Genomic DNA, 19,482 nt, shown 5'->3' with positions numbered 1-19,482 from the left:
CGGCCCCGATGGCTCGAACATCCACTCCTCGAGGTCTTGCTTGGAACTCCCCTTCTCCGAGGTAGTCCCCGGCTCCGGGAACAATCCCTTGTCAAACAGACTCTCACGTAATCCGCTCCCCCGACGGGAGTACACCTCTCGGGTGCCCTGAGTGTTGTACATAGTCCAGTCATCCTGCTGTTGAGTCTTCCGCGGACCCCAGTGCGAAGGGGTCGGAGGCGGCCAAGACAGATGTGCAGGCAGGCGGGGAATCGTTCCCCCCACGGCACCCTCCACCGAGGCTGCAGTCGTGAACACCAAAGGAGCGGAGGTATGTGGGACCGATCCTGAGTCCCCCTCCGTGTTAAGTAGGTTTCCCTCAGTTCCGCTCATGATCTTGCCAGATTCGGAACGATAGGAGAAAGAGAGTTCTAACAATATGTTGGATCCCCGGTTTGTGGGACCGATCCAGAGTCCCCCTCCGTGGTAGGTAGGTTTCCCTCAATTCCGCTCATGATCTCGCCAGATTCGGAACGATAGGAAAAAGAGAGTTCTAACAATATGTTGGATCCCCAAGCATCGAGAATAAATCCACGTTTTAAGAAAAGCAAAATTTATTTCAAAGCGTTGACGACATACTCAAACACGTTCTTTGTTAGAACTGGGGATACACAGTTAGATCAAGCATAATAAAGGAACTTCAAAGAGATACAGGTCCAATGAATAACTTTCCCGCTGGCGGGCTAATGGAACGGTTGCGCGCCCAGTCCATGGGAACCAGGCAGAACATCAGACAAAACACAGGTGCAGTACTCATGGGAAAAGCAATAGGCAAGCATTACAGCATCTTCTCCCCCACACAACCTCCAGCAGTTATCTTTTGCATTCCAACGCAGGAGCAGGATGATAGAAACCAAGCCGGGTGCAACAGGGAAAGGATATGTACACAGAGGTCACAGAAAACAGAATGGCAGCTTGCTGACAACAGGTCAGGGAGGGGAAGGGGGTGAATCGTGGACGCATCCATGCGACTGCATTCTCCTGCATCAGACCCTTGGCCCATCGGAGTCAGTATTATCTACTCAGACATCCTCCAGGGTCTCGGGCAGAGGTCCCCTACTGCCAGATGCTTTACTTGGAGAATCTGGGGACTGAAAGTGGGACCTTCTACATGTCAAGCAGAGCCTCTCCCGCTGAGCCACAGTCCCTCATCGCTTCCTCATCTGTCAACATCTTCCCCACCCCCCACTGGAGACCTCTGGACCTGCATGGACCACCAGAGTCCCCTGACACTTGGGATGAATCCTCCTGGATCAAGAGAAAGTGCCATGTCCCCTTCCGTTGGCCCTTTGTCAGACACAAGGCTCTGTGTTAGGTAGGGCAAGGCACCAAACGGTTCCGGACGGGCTGTGAACCTGGCATGGTATGCAATCTTTTCTGCAGTGTGGCTTTTGGGGGAGAGGGAATTCCTCTTCAAGGAACACAGGCCCAAGGCGCCTTTGGCCTTGTTGGCTGGCATTTGATTCAACGTTGGCATCCAAGTTCATGCTTTGAATACTCCGATCTTACTCTTTGAGTCAGTTTCCTGTGCAGTTTTCTTTCCAACGTTCCAAATCGACTATAGCTGCAGTCCAAAGCAACAAAAACTTGAGAGCTGAGCATTGTAGCCTAATGTTTCTTGAATGTTATTAGCACGGTAATACTGAAGAGGCAGGCCTCCCTCAAAGCTCGAACGGTGGCTTATCTCTTTGGTAATGTCAGCTGTTATGGCGGAAATTGTTGCGGAAGTAAAGTCTGCGGCTTCATGCACCCTTCTCAGCCCTTATGGATTCTCTACCTTGTTTAGTTCGAAACCTATATCAGAACATGAGATATTGCCTTTGTTATGGGTTATTATTTCATTTTTATAAGTTGTTTGATTTCTCCAGGACAGCATCACACATGCTTTAAAGCATTACGTCTGGGTTGGGTGCAGTTTGCCAAACAAAATATGTGAGTTGCAGTGCAATCCTAAATAGAGTTAAACCCTTCTAACCCCATGGACTTAGAAATTTGTAGCTCTGTTTGGGATTGCACTGTTAAGTAAGCACACTGCCCGAGTATATCTTTGAGTAATTTATGATCCAGCTCATCCGCGCTTGCCAATTTACAAATGTATTAAAAATATTTACATTTCAGGCTTCAAAGTCTCAAAATACCGCTAGTAAAAACTGAGAGAAATTGAAAAATGGAGTGTCAGATACCCTTGAACTGTGCTGTTCATTTTCTAAATGACATCCCTTTTTTTTTTGCCTTGAATTTTCCCTCGTGTCATGGTTACACTTCGTTCCATTTTTACAGTTAATGCTAGATAAATATGTGAGCGTATATAGTTTAGTAAGAATTAGGGCCAGTTCACATATGATGGTTTTTCTGCTTCCTCTCCTGTGTAGACAAAAGCTGATTAACAGTGCAATCCTAATTTATTTATTATTTATGTATTTAATTTGATTTATATCCCGCCTTCCCTTCTTAAGATTAAACTGTAAATGTGCATGCGCAGTGAGGTCCTATCTCCATTTGGCCGCCCCCACATGTGTGTCTGTCTGTGTGTTTGTGTCACGGTGGTTGCAGTCGTAAGTGTGCTTTCCTGGAAGTAAGCTGGAATGAATAAAAAGGGACTTAGTTCTGCGTAGACCTGCTAAGGATGGTTATATTTCCCCCCCCCCCTACCTGGAGGAGAGATCTGGGTTGGAAAAGACCATGTGTGAACTGGTCTTTAGGCTGGGAAGCTGTAATGAAGGGGGAATCGGATTTTCGTACCAAATCTTTTACAAACTTAAACAGTATTTCATATTTTTCAACCATGTAAGGAATTAAATCGTTTTATGCCTTATCAGACCACTAATCCACCTAACTAAGCTCTGGGTTGGATCCAGTTAGTTTTTTTGGGTTTTTTACTCAGTCTCATCTAATTCCCCTCCTTACTCCATCCTGGGCTTACCAGGTCTCCTGGTGTGGGAGGAGATGCCCCCCACCTGTAGTCCCCGTCATCACGCAGTAGGGTGGTAGAGAGAAAATGGGGCGATGTAAACCCAGAAATGACGTCAGTAATACAGCCCGGAGTGCCGCTTTTTCTTTGAGCTCCCGTGATTGAATCAGTGATAATTAAGCAGCTCTCCATTCCTTTTCTCTTGCTCAACAAGACCACAAAGCTTCGTCTCTTTTGTAAAGACAGGAGGAGGCGTTGGGTTGGATCCCGCCAATTCCATTCCTGCAACAGAGCCTCTTTCCTCCAGCGCAAGGAGCTGCCTTCTGTTACAGATTCGAGTGCACTATCCCCTTGGATAGTTCAGGGTATATGTTTTCGAGAGTCAGAACTCCCTTTTTTGGATACAAGTTGGGGTGACTAGTATCTGACGAAGGGAGCTCTGACTCTTGAAAGGTTATACCCTGAAAATCTTGTGGGTCTATAACAGGGGTGGCCAAACTTGCTCACTGTAAGAGCCACATAGAATAAACGTCAGACGTTTGAGAGCCGCAAGACATGAACAGGTATCACACACATGTTTTTATTTAAAAACATGCAAACTTGCTTTTTCTTAACATTAAGCGAGACTGCCAAAAATAAAAACAAAGGGGTAAAAACAGATATTGATAATGACATTTATTTGTCCAATGATATTTATTTGTTTGCTAATGGTATTTTATTTGTCTAAGAGAGAAAGAAAGAGAGAGAGAAGTGGAAAGAAAGAATGAAAGAGGTGGAAAGAGAGAGAGAAGTGGAAAGAAAGAATGAAAGAGGTGGAAAGAGAGAGAGGGAGAGAGGCAAAGAAAGCAAATAGATGGGAGGGAAGGGAGGGAGAAAAAGCATGCCTGCCCTACGCTTCCCTAGCTGCCCTGCCAGGAGCCACACAATATGTAAGAGTGGTTGAACAGTGGAACCATCTGCCTCGGGAGGTGGTGGATGCTCCTTCGCTGGACATTTTCAAGCGGAGGCTGGACGACCATCCTTCGGTTATGTTGTAGAGCTATCTTTTGGCTCTGCTCCTGCAGAGTGCAGGGGGTTGGACTAGATGACCTGCAAGGTCCCTTCCAACTCTAACATTCCGTGATTCTATGTATGAAAAAGCTGCATGTGGTTCCCAAGCCACAGTTTGGCCACCCCAGGTCTATAAGGTGCTATTGGGCTCGAATCTAGCTCTTCTGTTCCAAGAGAACCTTCCACCAACCAAAGAGTCTCTTGTACCAGAGAAAGACTGCTAGCATTGGGGGGAAATGGCGCTATTATAGGATTAGATCCACGGGATCCAACTCCATGTAAGTAAAGCTAGCAGCCCGAAGAGCCCAGAGTAGCCCGAGCTTGTCGGATCTCGGAAGCTAAGCAGGGGTGGCCATGGTTAGTTCTTGGATGGGAGACCCCCACGGAAGTCCAGGGTTGTTACACGGAAGAAGGCAATGACAAACCACCTCTGAACATCTCTTGCCTTGAAAACCCCATGAGCAGTGTTCCCTCTAAGCTGAGTTAGTGTGAGCTAGCTCCCAGTTTTTTAGCCTCCGGCTCACACATTTTTGTCTTCGCTCAGGAAGGGATGGCTCCAGAAGAGCAAACTAATTTATGCAGGAGCCAAATCTCTCGCTCACAACTTTAATGCTAGCGACTCACAAAGTAGAATTTTTGCTCATGAGACTCTACAGCTTAGAAGGAACATTGCATGAGGCGTCGCCACGAGTCAGTTGTGACTTGATGAAGGAGCTGGGTATGTTTAGCCTGGAGACGACTGAGAGGTGATACGATAACCATCTTCAAGTACTTGAAGGGCTGTCATATGAAGGATGGCGAGGAGTTGTTTTCTGTTGCCCCAGAAGACCGGACCAGAACAAACGGGTTGAAATTAAATGAGAAGAGTTTTTGGCTAAACATGAGGAAGCACTTCCTGACAGAGCAGTTCCTCAGTGGAACGGGCTTCCTCGGGAGGTGGTGGGGCTCGCCTCCTTGGGAGGTTTTCAAACAGGCTAGATGGCCCCATCTGACAGCCATGTGGATTCTGTGGACTTGGGCAGATCAGGAGAGGGATGTCAGGGCAGGTTGCCTCAGTGCTTAGTTCTCATGGCCCGTTCTTACACGCCCAGGGAAATGCTGATTGCCACTTTGGGGTCAGGAAGGAATTTTTCTCCAGGCCGGTTTGGCTGGTTTTGGAGGCTTTTTGTCATCTTCTGGGCATGGAACAGGGGTCACTGGGAGTGTGTGTGTGTGTGGGGGGGGAGGTATTTGTGAATTTCCTGCATTGTGCAGGGGTTGGACCAGATGGAGTTCCCTTCCAACTCTATGATCCTCTGATTCTACTCCAGTCCCATGGAGATCAAAGGGACAAATTGGCCACAATAAATTTAAAAGCTCCACCAGCTTCAATTCGACTTGAGCGTGACATCAGTTGGAATGGGGCCGTTGTCTAAAGGTCCTTATGTTTCTTCTTGGGGCAGATATTATGCGGGCTGCTCTGGATGATTCTTCTCTAATTGCCAGTGGCGTACCTAACCTATTCAGTGCCCGGGGTGGATAATTTTTTAAACACCCCCCCCCCAATTTATATTTTCCGTTTGGTCAAATTTGATTCAGGGCAACCCAGTTGGGTTTTCAAGACAAGCGACGCCCAGAGGTGGTTTGCCATCGCCTGCCTCCACGTTGGCCCTGCTCAACTTCTGAAATCTGACAAGATCAGGCTAGGCGGGGGCTATCCAGGTCAGGAGCCCTCCCTTATACGGCAAAATTATTTTCGTTAATAATCATGAAGTGGATGATAATAACAGTGGCCAGAAAATAGATTCAGTTGGGTCGCCGTGTTGGTCTGAAGAAGAAGAAGAGGAGGAGATTGGATTTATACCCCGCCCTTCACTTGGAGTCTCAGAGGGGCTCACAAACTCCTTTCCCTTCCCCTCCCCACAACAGACACCCCTTGAGGTGGGTGGGGCTGAGAGAACTCTGACACAAACTGCTCTTTTTCAAGGACAGCTGTGCCAGAGCTTGTCACTGACCCAAGGTCACATCAGCAGGTGCAAGTGGAGGAGTGGGGAATCAAACCCGGTTCTCCCAGATTAGAGTCCACGCACTTAACCACGACACCAAACTGGTGTAGCAGCAGAACAAAGTTTGGTCTTCAAGGTGCCCCCGGACCCAAACTTGGTATTCGGTGGCCAGAAAAGAAAGGCTGACAGTGAACGTTTTCTTGTATTGAACTTCATATATATAATCGTGCCTGGGACCCACATATCTAAGGGATTGCCTCTTCCCGTATACGCCTCGAAGAGCTTTACGCTCTAGTAATCGACGTCTCCTGGAGGTCCCTGGCCCAAAAGACGTCCGTCTAGCCTCGACCAGGGCCAGGGCCTTCTCTGCCCTGGTCTATCTATCTGCCACCGGCCATATCCATCCGTATTAATGGCTCGGAACTTTCACCAGCAGCTACACCTCCTGAGATATATATATATATATATATATATCTCCTGTAATAAAAATGAAGTGGTTGTCTTCCAGTATTGTTGCTTGATGTGTAGGGTAATAAACCGTGGGCAAACGTGGGATCAAAGACTGCTTGGCCTTCGCTAACTGGTTACATTTGCATTTAATCCCATGGCTCGAGATGTTTAGGTCATATTTAAACCATAAAATACTTTCCACATTTCAAAACGTATGACATTAATTTCGAGGCACACATACAAAAAGGGGAATGCTGCAGTTTTATTTGGCTAATTTAAAAATAATTACAGCTTCTGGTATAGCACCTTTTTTGGGGGGGGAAATGTGTTTTGAATTCTAAAGGAAGCAATTGGCAGAGAGCTATTTTCAGCTCTTTTATTATGCCAGCATTTTGGAGAAACTTCAACACGACAGAAACGATGGACGAACAGAAATAGCTTTTTGTCGGCTCTCTTCGGTAGTGGATACTACCGCTAACTAGAAGTCCTTTTTTTATGATTTGCTCTTTTGAAATGTCATTTCGTGGGGTATTATTATTATTATTTTGAAAATTCAAGAAGGAACATCTCCAAACACCTTCAGAAGGAGTTGAAGTGCCTCAGTCTTAGCATGTGACCCATTCTCCATACTTCAACAGGAAGAGATCCTGTTCTACTTAATTGGGATCCCCTTTTGCTCCAACCTAGCAGTTCGAAAGCAAGAAATTGCAAGTAGATAAATAGGGACCACTTCGGCGGGAAGGTAACAGCCTTCCGTGCGCTTTGGCATGTAGTCATGCCAGCCACATGACCATGGAAATGTCTTTGGACAGCGCTGGCTCTTCAGCTTGGAAACAGAGATGAGCACCGCCCCCTAGAGTCGGATTTGACTGGCTTTCGAACAAGGGAAACCTTTACCTTTACTTCGCTCCGTTTACTGTATTCTGAAGGGTGCATAGGAATGTTCAGCATAGCATGGTAACCTGCATTACATGGTCCCTGAGAGGACAGCTGGGTCTACATATGAAGGGTGGGCAGGGTCACCCATGGAAGGTTATGGCCGTACACATTGGCAAGTGCCCAACACTGTGTGTTCCTGTTGTTGTTCAGTCGCACAGTTGAGTCTGACTCTTCGTGACTCCATGGACCCCATCACGCCAGGCCCTCCTGTCTTCCGTCGTCCTCCGGAGTTTGCCCAGTTTCATGTTCGTTGCCTCGATGACACTGTCTAACCATCTCATCCTTTGCCGTCCCCGTCTTCTTTGACCTTCAATCTTTCCCAGCATCTGGGTCTTCTCCAGTGAGTGCTCCCTTCTCATTGGGTGGCCATCCCAAACATCTAGCCAAACATAAATTGTTTCTCTGATATCAAGCTGGTGGAACTGAGCTAACCATGAGGGCAACAAACAGAGGCAAGAAGAAGTGTAGTTTTTTTATATCTCACTTTTCTCTACCTTAAGGAGTCTCAAAGCCGCTTACAATCACATACCACCACAGACAGGTAAATGCGTTGCCCACGTACATGTTAAAATGCGTTCGGAAAGATCAAAAGAGCCTTTCCAACGAGGGCCTCATACGAAAAGGGTCAGTTAAAAACCTTGAATGAGGTTTTTCTATAAGTTCTATAAGTCTGGCTGTAGATCATATCAATCTGTTTGACAGGAGCCGACAGCTCAGAGCGCCAGTAGAGTGGGATCCAACCGGTTCTGTCTAGTTGATGGCAGAGCTAATTAACAGTGACTCAGCATTGGGTCCTGATTGGACAATGCTTGTATAAATGTGATGCTGTACAATGTACTATCCTTCCTGATGGAAACCTGGTGTCTGCGTGAGCATTTTGTCGTTCTGTGCAATATATTGGTGGAGGCTCGTGTAAATAAATTGTATATAGTTTTACACCAAGCCTATAAGACTTACGTCTTCTTTGATACTCTCACACCACTCGCAACCTGTAGTGGGCTAGCACCGCGCAAACCTCGACAGTGTGTGTGTGTGTGAGAATTTCCAATACCTATGGTGTGTGTGTGTGGGGTACTCCCTTTGAACAAGATATTCTAGTTGCCTGTGTTAGTCTGCGCAGGTAATGAGGTTGCATTGTACAACATGGTTCACCAACTGACTTGGATAAATGACTGGGGCTGTCGTCTATACTGCTGCATATTGCTTGTTGGAAGCAGGATCCTATTATATAATTTCTGGACCACTTGATATGTCGTGCTAATAATATGTCTATGCCTCAGCTCTTTCTGGTGGTTCCAGACTTCTAAAATCCTAATGCATTGGCTACTGAATGCCCTGTTTTGTTGATTGTACCGACTCACCATGTGTGGTCTGTCCTGAGTTCCTGCAAGAAAGGCAGACTACAAATAGCAGTAGAAAAGAGCAAGAGTCCAGTAGCACCTTATAGACTAACAAAATTTGTACATAAGTACATAAGAGAAGCCAATGTTGGATCAGGCCAGTGGCCCATCCAGTCCAACACTCTATCACACAGTGGCCAGAAATACCAGGTGCCCTCAGGAGGTCCACCAGCGGGGCCAGGACACTAGGAGCCCTCTAGTGTAGGAGCTTTCGTGAGTCGCTGCTCACTTCTGAAGACGTTTGAGCAGTGACTCACGAAAGCTCACCACCCCCTGCCACAAATTTTGTTAGACTATCAGGTGCTACTAAGCTCTTGCTCTTTTCTGCTGCTACAAACCGACTAACATGGCTACCCAGCTAGATCTATAAATAGTGCAATTTTTAAAAAAATAGAGCAATAATCTATCAATTGCTTTATGTCATCTTTTTGTGTTTGTTTCTAATTCCACACAGTAGGGTAAGGCCTGTATCACCTTCCACTTTAATACTACCTTGTTAGCCTGATATATTTCACATGTGTCTTACCTTTCTTCCTTGGGACATGAGGCAGCATACATATTGGTTGAGTAGTCCAAGCACTTGAGTGTCTTGAGAGTCCCTTGGACTGCAAGAAGATCAAATCAGTCAATCCTAAAAGAAATCAACCCTGACTGTTCCCTGGAAGGCCAGATAATGAAACTGAAGCTCCAATACTTTGGCCACCCAATGAGAAGGGAGCACTCACTGGAGAAGAAGACCCTGATGCTGGGAAAGATTGAAGGTCAAAGAAGACGGAGACGGCAACGGATGTGCCGGTTAGACAGTGTCATCGATGCAACGAACATGAAATTGAGCAAACTTCAGAGGACGGCGGAAGACCAGAAAGCCTGGCATGATCTGGTCCATAGGGTCGCGAAGAGTCGGACTCGACTGTGCGACTGAACAACAACAACAAGTCCAAGCACTGATTAGGCCCAAATTTTCTTAGCATCAGCAAGGTTGCTGCATCTTATGCTTTCAGACTCTTCTCTGCTTTGACCTGGATAGCCCAGGCTAGCCCGATCTCATTGGTTTTTGGGAGCTAAGCAGGGTTGGCCCCAGCTAGTCTTTAAGTGGGTGACTTCCAAGGGACACCAAGGGCGTGATGCAGAGGCAGGCAATGGCCAAACCACCTTTGAAATGTCTCTTGCCTTGGGAAAAAAAACCCTAGTGTTGCACAATGCTAAGATAGCTAGATCTTCTGGCTGCCAGGCAATCTTAGGATCTCCTGGCTATACTGCACATAATGCCATACAATAATCAATTAATTAATTAGACTATTCTCTTGGGCTGGTACCCTTCTGTGGAGATCTGTATCTATTATACCTTTCAAGTTGCCTCTTGGTAACCATTGTAAAAAGGTAAAGGTTCCCTTGCTCGAAAGCCTGTTGAATCCGACTCTAGAGTTGCGGTGCTCATCTCCGTTTCCAAGCCGAAGAGCCAGCGCTGTCTGAAGACGTTTCCGTGGTCTTGTGGCCGGCGTGACTAGACACCAAGGCACATGGAACGCTGTTACCTTCCCACCAAAGTGGTACCTATTTCTCTACTTGCAATTTCTTGCTTTCAAACTGCTAGGTTGGCAGGAGCTGGAACTAGAGACGGGAGCTCACTCCGTCATGCGGCACCCGGGTCTCAAACTGCTGAACTACTGACCTTTCACAACCTGCAGTTCAGCGTCTTAACCACTTGAGCCACCGGAGCTCCGGTAACCATTGTACGAGTTGTCTTTTGCTGAAACCGCATATATGGAATTTGTTCATGATGTAATTTTTCTTTTGGATACCCTTGTCTTGTTTAGGAGACATTGGTAAGACATTTGCAAACTCATTTTTCCCATGTTCTTTTTTTTAAACCCTGTTTCTACTCAGGTTCACCTTTTCTAGCCAATGAGGACGGTGTTCTTGGTGGAGTGATAGTTCTTCGGTCTTGTAGATGTTCTGCAGAAGCCAACTCCTCCCAGGATAAGCAGTCACTGCTAGGTAAGAAGGTGATGAAAGCCCTACATAAATTTTTTTAAAGAGTCAGTTGACATCGAGCTTTTTGATAAGATGTATTAAAGCTTTCGAGCAAGGGAAACCTTCACCTTTACCTCTTTATTAAATATATTATAGTTTTTATCAGTTATCATTTCCAAACACAGTTGTTTGGAAAGCTGGATTGTGCTCTGCTTTAAACTTGTCACCAGAAATCTGGAGCACCTCAAATGTGATAAAAAGGAGATGCGGAGGATGGAATTGTACATGGCCAAGAACGAATAGACCACCTGTGTTGAATATCATTAGGCTCTCCTGAAAGGGACACATGGATAATCCCACCTCTCTCTCTCTCTCTCTCTCTCTCTAATGGACTTTCCCTTTGTGATGGAACCCAATGACATCATCGTCAGCTTGCATTGTTCCAGTTCTGTGGCAGGGGCACTGGCTACCAATTGGACTCTGCATCCAATTCAAGGTGTTGGTGTTAACCTCTGAAGCCCTTAATGGTCTGGGACCCTCATACCTATGGGACTGCCTCTCCTGTTGCAACCTCCCACACTCCCTTCGGTCATTGTCTAGGGGCCTCTGGCAGGTACCTGACCACAGGATGGCTCGGTTAGCTGCCACCAGGGGAAAGGCCTTCTCAGTTGTGGCCCCTACCTTGTGGAAAGCGCTCTTGGATGACACCTCTGCCCTGCCAAACTTGTTTCATTTCCGCAGGGCATGCAAGGCTGAATTGTTTAGTTTGGCCTTGGGAGAGTAACCATATGTTAGAGCTGTTTTATCAGTAGTACGGTGATAGCCACATATTTTAATAATGTAATATTTTAATGCCCAAATCTTATATTCGTTATTTGTTTTTATGCGTGGTTTTTTTAAACCTTGGTAGTTTTAATGTCGTAAGTCGCCGTGAGACCCCTTGGGTGAGCGGCAACTAAAAAAAAATCTAATAAGCAGATAAATAAATCTGAAGGCCCTTAAGTCAAATTGAACACAAATTATGTATTCATTCTTTATGTTCAGGGATAAATTTATTTAAGGGGGCAGACTGTATCTTAGTGTCTCTGGGTATGATCAAAGCACAGTTGTTCACCTGGAGTGACTCTGTGCAGGTGTTCGAGGCTGCAGTGAGGTTCTTCTGCCATTGTCTCCGTAACGGTGTGGCTCCCACTGGCCGCGGGAGTTTATTTTATTTAAGACATTGATTAGCTGCCTTTTTTTTCTTTACAGAGCTTGAGGCAGCGTACAATATTAAAAATACATCAAATAAAGTACATAAAAATATATATATAACGACAGTTTAAAATCACCATTTAGAACGGCTTTCATCAAATGTAGTCCTAAATAGTTCCATCTTCAGCTGCCTCCTAAAGATTGAAAGCGAGGGGGGCCGGGCGCACCTCTCTGTGGAGATTGCCCCATAATCGTGGGGCTGCCACTGAAAAGTCCCCCTCTCCTGTACCCACCAAATAAGGTTCTTTGATTGATGGGACTGTCAGGAGCCAGTTTGGTGTCATTGTTGAGTGCGCGGACTCTAGTCTGGGAGAACCAGGTTTGATTCCCCACTCCTCCACTTGCAGATGCTGGTGTGACCTTGGGCAAGCCGTAGTTCTGACGAGCTGTCCTTGAAAAAAGAGCAGTTTCTATCAAGAGCTCTCTCAGCCCCACCTCCCTCGCAGGGTGTCTGTTGTGGGGAGGGGAAAGGAAAGGAGTTTGTAAGGCGCTCTGAGACTCCAAGTGAAGGACGGGGTATAAATCCAATCTCTTCTCTTCTTCCTTGTGATCTTGATTTCCGGGCAGAGAACGGTCCCCCAGATACCCCAAGCCCAAGCTTTAAAGGTCAAAACCAATGCCTTGAATTGGGTTTGGGAGTGGGGTATAGGCCAGTGTAATTGTGGTAGCGTCGGTCACATCGGTCACGTCCTCCTGATACCTGGCCCTGACCGGCAGTCTAGCTGGAATGTTTCCTTCTGCAAGACGAACGTCAGTGGCCAGTGTAATTGTGGTAGCGTCGGTCACATCGGTCACGTCCTCCTGATACCTGGCCCTGACCGGCAGTCTAGCTGGAATGTTTCCTTCTGCAAGACGAACATGCCGATACTATATCAAAGGAAACTGCAGCAAAGACATCTTGGAACCTCTGCTGTCCAGGCTTTGGCAATCGGTCCCCTTATTTGACCGATTCCAGCAGGTAATTTTTAATGCCATCTTGAGCAGAGTGGTATCCTTGTAAGTCTGTTGGCTTCAATGGACTGAAAATGGCGGGACTCTGACTAGGATAGCACTGCTGGTAAGTTTCTTAAGCTCCAGGCTTTTATTTTGAAGTTATATTACTGACATGGGGTATATGCCTAAAAATTTAGCATGGAGTTCATGGATGCCCCCCACCCCCAGCCAGAGCAAGCATATGAAAGAACATAACTCAGTTGGGCATAAAGCAAGAGGTGCACTCTTTGCTTAATGAGTTTGCCAGTCAGATTTGTATCGAGTCTGACACACAAGTAAGATTATTTAAATTTATTTTATTTGCAAGGTTTCTATCCCGCCTTTCTGCTCTCACAAGGGTCTCCAAGGGGGGCTAACCATTTATAGGAGGGGGAACCATGAATAAACAGGAGGAGAAAACCATTAAAATCGCCCCATTCCCAAACACACTTAAGAACATAAGAACATCAGAAGAGCCCTGCTGGATCAGACCAGTGGTCTATCTAGTCCAGCCTCCTGTCTCACACTGTGGCCGACCAGTTCTTCTGGAGGGCCAACAACAGGACATAGAGGCCGAGGCCTTCCCCTGATGTTGCCTCCTAGTTCTGGGATTCAGAGGTTTTTAAGAACATCAGAAGAGTTCTGCTGGATCAGACCAGTGGTCTATCTAGTCCAGCCTCCTGTCTCACACTGTGGCCGACCAGTTCCTCTGGAGGGCCAACAACAGGACATAGAGGCTGAGGCCTTCCCCTGATAAGAACATCATAAGAGCCCTGCTGGACCAGACAAGTGGTCCATCTAGTCCAGCCTCCTGTCTCGCACAGTGGCTAGCCAGTTCCTGTGGAGGGCCAACAACAGGGCATAGAGGCTGAGGCCTTCATCAGAACATGCAAAGAGCCCTGCTGAATCAGAGCAGTGGTCCATCTAGTCCAGCATCCCATCTCACACAGTGGCCAACCAGTTCCTCTGGAGGGCCAACAGCAGGGCAGAGAGGCCGAGGCCTTCCCCTGAGGTTGCCTCTTGGCTCTGGGATTCAGAGGATTGGTGCCTCTGAATGTGGAGGTTCCCCTCAGCCACCGTGGCTCGTAGCCATTGATAGACTTATCCTCCGTGAATCTATCCAATCCCCTTTTCAAGCTGTTTATTCCCGTGGCCATCACTACAGGGAATCCCACATTTTAATCGCTCTCTGTGTAAAGAAGTATTTCCTGTTTTGTTCACCTATTTCTCACCAGCTTCATTGGATGCCCTTTAGTCTTTTGGGACGGAGAGAAAAATTTTCCTTTGTCAACTTTCTCCACCCCGGGCATAATTTTATAAACCTCTCTCATGGATGGGCCTTTGGCCTGATCCAACATTGGCATATCTTATGTTCTTATGTTCTTATGTCTCTTTTATGGACGGAAAAATCCCAGAAACTTTCCAGCCTTTCCTCCTAGGGAAGTTGCTCCAACCCCCTCTCATCATCTTGGTTTGCCCTCCTCTGTACTTTTCCCAGTTCATTGAGACAAATCAAAAACAGAGTTAATATGCATGCAAAGACATAAGGACAGCAGTTAAAACGTTAGTTCGGAAGGAGTGATCACTGAGGGAATGCCAAGCAAAAAAAAACACTCTTCACACACACACACACACACACACCATCAGAAGCCAGCAACAGAAGGGGACAGACAAAACTCCCAGGGGTTTTTTCCAGAGCTCTGTGTTCACCAGTAACGTTATTTCCTTTTTATGTAGAATATTTCCGTGCAGTATATCTCTGCAGAAATGCCGAAATATACGTCCACACCTGCCTTTCAGCTCAGACTGACGCCGTTCTCAGTGGCGTAGCTTTCCCGTCACTTCACAGTTAAGGCCGATTCCCTCGTGGGATCTTCTATTTATTGCATTGATTTTATTAATTCAATTTATATTCCGACCTCCTTGCCAGCAGGCTCGGGGCGGATCACGGTAGGATCCTAAAACACGTAAACAGAACTCACAGAATAATTAAAAACAATTTCAAGTAGCCTCGATTTAAAAAGAGAAAACGCAAAATAGGTTGCCCCGTTTCATTATATACATTATTTTCTAGCTGGCGCCATTGAGTCTGTAAGATCTGATGGGTCCAGGCTGCATTGGTTTGGTAGGCTTTAATTTCAGCAGGGGAGGCCGAGTTTTCTATTGGGCACCCGCCACCTCAGCCAAAGGCCTGGCAGCAATAAGTTCCGCAGGGCCCTGATCTCAGGCAGGAGCATGTTCCACCAGGCTGGGGCCAGGGCAGAAAAAGCCCCGGCCCTGGTCAAGGCTAAGTGGGCATCCCTTGGGCCGGGGACTACCAGCACTTTTGATACAGTTCCACTGTTGCGAGAACATAAAATGCCAGTTTAACACGCAGAGTTGAGCATGCGTTTTTACATGTCACGGGCAAAGTGCGAGCACAGTTTATGTGCCAGGCTAACCACTGGGCATCAGCCAGACCGATTTCCCACCAGCGGCTGTGCCGCCCTCGCTATTCCCTTTCCCCCGATTATATCCGTCCATTTCCCACTACTTGCCGTGCGGCCGCATTTTGACCCGCAGCATCCCCTGATTTCCCCCGTGTCTTCTCGATCCTTGTTTTTTGAGATCAAGAAGATGCGAGGGAAATCGGGGGATGCTGCAGGTCAAAATGCGGCCGCGCAGCAAGAAGTGGGAAATGGACAAATTTTTGCTTTGAACTCAGCTGTCGCGATAGGATTTTGAAAGTATTTGAGTTTGTCTGCTTATGTATTTTGATCTCTTAATGGAATGAAAGGCTTGTTGGGGCGCTTTCACACATGCTGAGCAAATGCCGTTTCAGTCCACTTCAGCGGCCGTTTGCAAGTGGATTTCTCCATTTCACAAAGTAGAATCCAGTTGCAAAGTAAAGAAGAAAGAGGAGATTGGATTTATACCCCGCTGTGACGACCTCTTATCTTGGGTCTTTAGGCTTTCAAGGGACTATGTGTTCCTCAGGATGTATTTATTTCAGAGCTGGTATACTTGAATGAAATAGGATTTATTTAAATAAAGCATAAATACGAGGGTAGAACCATGTAACTAGTAAAGTAGGTATAACACACAGTTTGCTCCCTACTGACAGGGATTTTTCATAGGTAACTTTGTAACACTTTTCCTTCAAGTCCATATAATCTTTACTGTTTCCTAGACTCTCAGCTTTCAGCTTATAACTCCTATAACACAGAACTGAATGTCTCTCCTTTCACACACAAATATTTAACTCAGAACTCTTATATCATACAAGACTGCTTCACTCTTTTCATACACAGGACCAACTTATCCCACACAGGGATGTGTCTCCTTCTCTCAAGAGACAGAACTTAACTGACTGCCTGTTTAACTGTCCTCATCAACTGTCTAAACTGTAACTCTTGACTGACATACAAATCATCCACACAGCATCACTTCCAAAACCCCTCCCCCTTTCTGCCAATCACCAATCACACCACTTGCCTGTTTCAACCACTCTAGACTATCTCTCATCGCCATGCAACCAAACTTTTAAACACACACACACACACAGTTAAACATGAAATCATTACACCCGCCCTTCACTCGGAGTCTCAGAGTGGCTTGCAATCTCTTTCCCCTTCCCCTCCCCACTGGTGAGGTAGGTGGGGCTGAGAGAGCTCTTTCAAGAACTGCTCTTTCAAGGACAGCTGTGCCAGAGCTTGTGACTGACCCAAGGTCACATCAGCAGCTGCAAGTGGAGGAGTGGGGAATCAGACCTGGTTCTCCCAGATTAGAGTCCGCGTACTTAACCACTACATCAAACCAGCTCTCAATAAGTGCATTGAAAGCAGATTGAAAGTGCATTATTTAGTGCGTGAAAGCGCTCTAAGTTACAGTACTTGGGGAAACACAAAAATCTTTAGTTGTCTGGATTTATTCGTTAGAATATGTATACACCACCCCTCCTATTGACTGTGGTGGTTCAAAATGGCTGACTCCTGATCCACAGGCAACAAGCGATTAAAAAAAAAATGAGGAAAAGATAGGTATTCAACTTTCCCTCAAGATGATGCCCTCACTGTGGAATTAAGGGTCAGAGTCCCACATAAAAAGGACAGGCTTATATTTCTAAATAAAGAAGAAGAGATTGGATTTATACCCAACCCTTGATTACCCAGAGGAGCCTCAGAGCGGCTTACAAACTCCTTTCCCTTCCCCTCCCCACAACAGACACCCTGTGAGGCAGGTGCGGCTGAGAGAGCTCTGACAGAAACTGCTCTTTTTCAAGGACAGCTCTTGTCAGAACTACGGCTTGCCCAAGGTCATCCAGCAGCTGCAAGTGGAGGAGTGGGGAATCAAACCCGGTTCTCCCAGACTAGAGTCCGCGCACTCAACCACTGCACCAAACAGGGTAGGGACCATCTGCCCCTTATTTGGAGAGGGCGTTTCATCACTGAAACAGAGTGGACCCTCACTGAGGCAGATTGGACAGCCCGAGAAATGGTTTCAGCCTAGAAAATGCCCCGGGGGGGGGGGGGGCAGAGGTGGCAAACTGGCTCCGGAAGGCGGGTATGGCCCTTCGCGCAAACTGCCCTCCGATTGTGTGAACATCAACGAAACAGGGACCACAAGGGAATAAGTGTCAAAACAATAGAAAACACCATACGTAAACATATACAATATAGGCAATAATATTTAATAGAAGTATAAATTGTGTGCAATAAGTACAATCACCTCATAGGTATTTACAAAATTCATTCAGATTCATATATAGGCCATCAGATGCCTGATCAAAGTAACAAAAAGTGAAGGGAACAGTCCAAATATCCTCCTATCTAAATAGCTAGCTCCTGTATAAACATAATCCAAAAGCAGTATTTTATTTCAGAGCTTGCTGCTATAGAAGAAGAAGAAGAGATTGGATTTATACCCCGCCCTTCACTACCCGAAGGAGTCTCAGAGCGGCTTACAAACTCCTTTCCTTCCCCTCCCCACCACAGACACCCTGTGAGGTAGGCGGGGCTGAGAGAGCTCTGACAGAAACTGCTCTTTTTCAAGGACAGCTGTGCCAGAGCTTGTGACTGACCCAAGGTCACATCAGCAGGTGCAAGTGGAGGAGTGGGGAATCAAACCCGGTTCTCCCAGATTAGAGTCGGCACACTTAACCACTAGACCAAACTGGCTCTCAACTGGCTATAGGCGATTCAACAGTCCCACCACTGTAGGACAACTAACCCTCACTGCCAGACAAGCGATCACGCCCACCTACCGGTCCATCTGATTGGCTGGAACAACCTTCTAAAGGGGTGTGGTCACTATCTGGTCCTTTCCTTTTAAAATGACACTTGATTGGGGGCCATAATTGATTGTAGAACGTTGACTCTGGACAGGAGGGGAAAGTGTCCAAATGAATGGAAGGTTCAGGGAGTCTTTCAGTTCTTCTCCTGCACTGGAAATGATTCCCCCCCCCCCCACTTAAAATATTTGCAGGCAAAGATACCGAGCACCATTGTCGTTTGTGTCTGTATCTTTCTTAGAGCAGGGTTGTCAACCTTTAGGTGGCACCTGGAGCTCTCCTGCTATTCTCTCCAGATGACCAAGATCCGTTCCCCAGGAGAAAATGGCTGCTTTTGAAGGTGGACTTCAGGACATTATACCCTGCTGTGGTCCCTCCTCTCCCTAAACCATGCCCTCCCCAGCTTCCACTCCCCAAATCTCCAGATGTCTTTCAACCCAGAGCCGACAGCCCTATTTTAGAGTGAAATAGTCATTTTGGGCGACCTTTTCCATGAAAGGGGCAAGGTTTCTAATGTTAGCCGTGTTGGAAATAGGTGTGTTGCAAGGTCTAAAATTCAGTCATTACAGGGTTAAATGTGTTTACCTCGTGTGCTGTTGTGTAGACTGACCTGGAAGGGAACCTGGCACAGAGCCAATGGGGAGAAAGCCCGGGAAACTGAAGCCTATTTACTAACAATCATTGGTTAATGCCTTCAGGTGATTTCCTTCTAGGGATCAAGAAGAAGAAGACTCTCCATTGTCGTAGACTGTGTGGTCAAAGTGTAAAGATGTAGTCTTGGGTGTCTTTGTTGAATTGTAGATGTCCTGTGAACCCTTCCCTTAGAAATAAAGATTTTTGCATAGAAGAAAATGCCTCCTCCCCAGTGAAGCAAAGATCTGTTGCAATCTCTGAATATTTAACCATTTTGCCAATTTTTCCAACAAGCAGAACCTCTCATGATGGGGCACAAGTAGAGATGTAAAATTTCCGGAAATTTTGAAGCTCGGAAAAAAACTCGTTTATTTCCCGTTTTTTTCCGGGGGGAAACTGAAATTTTCGGAAAAATTGAAAAAAATGCTACATTAGCATTTCTTTTGTCTTTTCTAGTTTGAAAGTCATTCTGTTACTTTAGGAACATAAAATATGACTATGGACATTTTTACTTGGCATGAAATTATCACAACTAGCATATTAAAAATACAGCGTATCCAAAAAATTATTACAGAATACCCACCCACATGCAAAAACAAAACTGAA

At 46.3% G+C, this 19,482-nt stretch overlaps 1 protein-coding gene across 1 annotated transcript in view; it reads left to right on the top strand.

The window, feature by feature from the left end:
• The window catches only part of TASP1 (taspase 1), a gene marked incomplete at its 5' end in the record, with an annotated part of 142,726 nt that overhangs the window by 108,088 nt on the left and 15,156 nt on the right, over positions 1-19,482 (top strand). Inside the window, 2 exons of the mRNA XM_015415655.1 lie at positions 10,662-10,772; positions 11,793-11,896. Coding sequence (XP_015271141.1) covers positions 10,662-10,772; positions 11,793-11,896 — 215 coding nt within the window. The remainder of the gene's footprint in view (positions 1-10,661; positions 10,773-11,792; positions 11,897-19,482) is intronic.

The sequence above is a fragment of the Gekko japonicus genome, unplaced genomic scaffold, assembly GCF_001447785.1.
Source record: "Gekko japonicus isolate JY-2015 unplaced genomic scaffold, Gekko_japonicus_V1.1 scaffold3307, whole genome shotgun sequence".
Classification (NCBI taxonomy): Eukaryota; Metazoa; Chordata; class Lepidosauria; order Squamata; family Gekkonidae; genus Gekko; species Gekko japonicus.
The sequence above is the reverse complement of the archived record's forward strand: the minus strand, read 5'-3'. Positions and strand labels throughout refer to the sequence as shown.